The sequence below is a fragment of the Penaeus vannamei genome, chromosome 27, assembly GCF_042767895.1.
Source record: "Penaeus vannamei isolate JL-2024 chromosome 27, ASM4276789v1, whole genome shotgun sequence".
In the NCBI taxonomy this organism is placed as follows: domain Eukaryota; kingdom Metazoa; phylum Arthropoda; class Malacostraca; order Decapoda; family Penaeidae; genus Penaeus; species Penaeus vannamei.
In genome coordinates this window covers 21,438,399-21,443,339 of record NC_091575.1, presented here as the reverse complement: position 1 = coordinate 21,443,339, position 4,941 = coordinate 21,438,399, and the positions used below count along the sequence as shown (strand labels likewise).

At 42.5% G+C, this 4,941-nt stretch overlaps 1 protein-coding gene across 1 annotated transcript in view; it reads left to right on the top strand.

The window, feature by feature from the left end:
* The window catches only part of LOC138866793 (uncharacterized), a 130,130-nt gene extending 126,372 nt beyond the window's left edge, over positions 1-3,758 (top strand). The window contains exon 4 of the mRNA XM_070140539.1: positions 3,450-3,758. Coding sequence (XP_069996640.1) covers positions 3,450-3,686 — 237 coding nt within the window. The 3' untranslated portion in view covers positions 3,687-3,758. The remainder of the gene's footprint in view (positions 1-3,449) is intronic.
* The last annotated feature ends 1,183 nt before the right edge of the window (positions 3,759-4,941 follow it).

The following is a 4,941-nucleotide window of genomic DNA, read 5'->3' as shown; positions in this document are numbered from 1 at the left end:
GTAGGGGGAGAGTGGATAAATAATTAAGGATGAGCGTAGTAGGAAGAGGGAATAAAGAGAAGAGAAAAAGGTATAGGGAAGAATGGGGATAAATATGCGAGAATGAGTGTAGAAGGAAGAGGGGATAGAGAGAAGAGAAAAAAGGTATACGGAAGAATGGGGATGAATAAGCGAGAATGAGCGTGGTAGGAGAAGGGAATAGAGAAGATAAAAAAAAAGTATAGAGAGGAATGGGGGTACATAAATGAGGATGAGTGTAGAAGGAAGAGGGGATAGAGAGGAGAAAAAAAAGTATAGGGAAAAATGGGGATAATTAAATGAGGATGAGCGTAGTAGGAGAAGGGGACAGAGAGAAGAGAAAACATGTATAGGGAAGAATGGGGATCAATAAGCGAGAATGAGTGTAGAAAGAAGAGGGAATAGAGAGGAGAGAAAAAAAGTATAGGGAAGAATGGGTATAAATAAGTGAGGATGACTGTAGAAGGTGTGGATAGATAGTTGAGGATAGGTATCAGGTAGTAGGGATAGCCAGGTCAGTACGGGGTCTATAAAAGTATGGAAAGTGATGATAAATACGAAAAGATGAGAGAGATACAGAGATAGAGAGTACGAAAAGATAAGAGAGAGAGAGAAATAGAAAGTACGAAAAGGTGAGAGAGATAGAGAGATAGCGAGTGCGAGAAGGTGAGAGAGATAGAGAAATAGAGTACGAAAAGATAAGAGAGAGAGAAATAGAGAGTACGAAAAGATAAGAGAGAGAGAGAAATAGAAAGTACGAAAAGGTGAGACATAGAGAGAAAGAGAGATAGAGAGGTTGGGGAGAGACAGATGACGGGAGATAGGAATAGGCAGCGTGGAAAAAGAAGTATGAGACACATAAAGGAAGATAAAGTGCGAAAGGGGAGAAAGAAAAAAAATGAAGAGATGTGAAGGACAGGTATATGAGAAAGTGATGAAGGGAGGGAAAAAGAAAAAGTGAAAGAAATTGGGAACGAATTTCAGAAAGAAGAAGAAGAATATGTAGAGAAAGAAGGATGAAATAGTAACACGTAAAAAAAAGGGGAAAAAAGCTAGAAAGATAAAAAAAAAAAAAAATCATAAAAAAATAAAAGAAATAATTAGAAATAAATTATTCGATAAAATGTAGATAATCAACGTAAGCGATAAAGATCAGTTAAAAAAAAAGAGAATGCGAGAATGAATAAAAAAGCAAGAGACAAAATCAAAATCGAGAATTCCTTACTCCTCTGCTTGAGCGAAGGGAGGAAGAGGGGGAAACGTCGATAAATTGTTTACCTTGCAGAGCGGAGACAAGGGGGAGAGAAAGGCAAAAAGAAAGAGATTAAATGCAAGAGGGAAAACATTCCCATTCGTCCACGAAGGGGTGAAGGAGAGAGGGGAAGGAGGAAGGGGGAGGAGTGAGGGGAGAGGGGAAAGAGACAGGGGGAGGAGAGAGGGGAGGGGAGAGGGGAAGGGGAGAAGGGAGGGAGAGAGAGGAGGGACAGAGGGGAAGGAGAGAGGGGAAGGAGGGAGTAGGAAGAGTGAAGGGAAGGAGAGAGGGGAAGGGGAAAAGGAAGGGAGAGAGGGGAGGGAGAGGGAGGATGGAGAGAGGGGAAGAAGAGAAGGGAAGGAGAGAGGGGGATGGGAGAGGGGAGGGAGAGAGGGGAAGGAGAGAAGGGGAGGGAGAGAGGGGAAGGGAAGAGGGGAAGGAGAGAGGGGGAGGGGAGAGGGGAAGGAGAGAGGGGAAGGAGAGAGGGGGGGAAGGAGAGAGGGGAAAGAGAGTGGGAAAGAAGGGTGGAGGAAGATTGAAGGGAAGGAGAGAGGGGGAGGGGAAAAGGAAGGGAGAGAGGGGAGGGAGAGGGAGGATGGAGAGAGGGGAAGAAGAGAAGGGAAGGAGAGAGGGGGATGGGAGAGGGGAGGGAGAGAGGGAAAGGAGAGAAGGGGAGGTAGAGAGGGGAAGGGAAGAGGGGAAGGAGAGAGGGGGAGGGGAAAGGGGAGGGAGAGAGGGGAAGGAGAGAAGGGGAGGGAGAGAGGGGAAGGGAAGAGGGGAAGGAAAGAGGAGAAAGAAAGCTGGCTGCGTCTGGAAAATAGACGAGGAGAGGGGGACAGCGAAGAAATAATATTTCATTTTTTACAGACACTGACACACACACGAACGCACACGAATACTCACCCCCCCCCCCACTCATACACAACACACACACACGTATATCTATCTATTTCTCCGTCTACCCATCCATCTCTCTTTCCTACTCTCCAAATACAAGAGAAACTACAAAAAGAGAAATATATATATATCTTTTGAATGTTCAGACGACCTAGTGAACCATTTTGCAGACTAATGCCACAATGCCTATTCAAAGCCAAATGGAGCAACGCACTTATAATGAGCACTTATAATGAGCACCGAACGAGAATATACCACACTGTCAGGAGAATTCGACCTGGCAGCTGTCAATCATCTGTCATTCACAGAATTCATCGCTGTGGAAAACCAGTTGTAACATTATGAATTGAGTGACTCATTTAATTGGCTATGTTCGGTGACACGGAATTCGGTCCTAAGTGGTGTTTCTTGCACCTCACGACGTCAATTCAGTGATTTTTTCAAAGGATCTTTGGAATAACATTTACCCTCACTTCCCTTTGGGCGAAAACATGTTGTTCAGAAATCTCCTTGTGGTTCGGGTGTGATCTGGTTCTCTGGTGTCTGTTCTTATACTTCCGTCTACTCTCTCTCTCTCTTTCTATACAGACACACACACACACACACACACACACACACACACACACACACACACACACACACACACACACACACACACACACACACACACACACACACACACACACACACATATATATATATATATATATATATATATATGTATATATATATATATGTATATATATATATATATATATATATATATATATATATATATATATATATATATATATATATATATATATATATATATATATATGTATATATGCATATACATACATATATATATATATGTATATATATATATATATATATATATATATATATATATATATATATATATATATATTATATATGTATATATTTCTATATAGACTTGCATACATACATACATACATACATACATACATACATACATACATACATACATACATATATATATATACATATATATATATATATATATATATATATATATATATATATATATATATATATATATATATATATATATATATATATATATATATATATATAGAGAGAGAGAGAGAGAGAGAGAGAGAGAGAGAGAGAGAGAGAGAGAGAGAGAGAGAGAGAGAGAGAGATACATTTATTTATTCATACACACACACACACAATAGTGTCTATACATGCATGTCTCTGCGCTTGCATGCCAGCGCCTGAGTCCCACCCGAGCGCCGCTGACCTTCGTCTCCCGCAGGTGATCGTCGTCTTCTACGCCGCCATCATCGTCATCCTCCTGGGCACCAACATGCGGCGTCCCAGGTCGTCCTCGTCGTCGTCCGCGCGCCAACGACGATCCAGGTCGCGCTCGAGGTCCCGCCACAGACACCAGCTCGTCCTCGACCCCAAGGACGGCTCCGTGACCACCCAGCACGCGCCCAAGAAGAAGCGGGAGAGCTCGGCCTCAGCCATCCCCGGCGCCGAGAACGTGTGAAGGGAGAGGACGAGTCGTATTTCTCTTATCTCTTTTTCTATTTATCTTTTATCTGTTGTCCTTTCTTTCTTTTTTTTTTTTTTTTTTTTTTTTTTTTTTGCTTCTCGTGTTATTATCTTTTTTTTTTTTTTTTTTTTCTCTTTTCGCTTTTCTTCATATCCTGTTCCGTACTTCCTTTTCGCTTCTTCGCTTTTCTCACTAATCTCTCCTTTCCTCTTTACCTTATTTTTTTCTGAACTAAACATATCCTTTGCTCTCCTACCTTATGCTGAATCCACCGTCCACCTGCCTCCCTCTTAGCATTCTTACCTATTCCTTCTATTTTTTCTTTCTCCCCTTTCTCGTTTCATTTTTCATTCGCCTTTCCTTTCCCTCTCCCCCTACCCTTCCTCTCTTCCACTTCTCCTACTCAACATCCACCTCTTCCTTCGCTTCCTCTTCGTTCATTACCTCCTCTTCCTTCGCTCTCTCTCCGTTCCTTACCTCCTCTTCTTTCGCTCTCTCTCCGTTATTTACTTCCATTTCCTTCGCACTCTCTCCGTTCCTTACCTCCTCTCCCTTCGCACTCTCTCCGTTCTTTACCTCCTCTCCCTTCGCTCTCTCTTCGTTACTTACCTCCTCTTCCTTCGCTCTCTCTCCGTTCCTTACCTCCTCTTCTTTCGCTCTCTCTCCGTTATTTACTTCCATTTCCTTCGCACTCTCTCCGTTCCTTACCTCCTCTTCCTTCCCTCTCCTCTTCTCCCTCTCTCCTCACCCTTTGATCCCCTTTCTTCTCTTTTCCACAAGGGCCAATTACCCTTTTTACTCCAAATATCCGAAACCTATTACAAAGGTCAACGGAGTTACCCCCTGTCTAATTATTCTCTACCTCTCTCTTCCCTCTTTATTATCTCTCTAGCCTCCTTTCTCTATCTCTTTTTTTTATTCATCTTCCTTTTTCTCCTTTTTCTACTTTCTTCTTCAGTTGTCTCCCTTCCTTCCTTCTCTCCTCTCGGGCATCCCTCCCCCTCCTCTTCCTCCTCTTCCTCCTTCTCTTTACAACCCACAACTTCTTCCATCCTTTAATTCTGATTCTCTTTTTCCTCCTTCCATCCTTCTCTTCCTCCCTTTGCTCCCCCACCCTCCTTATTCTTCCATCCTTCAATTCTACTCTTTCTTCCTTCCATCTTCATCTTTCTTTGCTCCCCCATCCTCCTTATTCTTCCATCCTTCAATTCTACTTCATTTTTCCTCCTTCCATCCTCTCTTTCTCCTG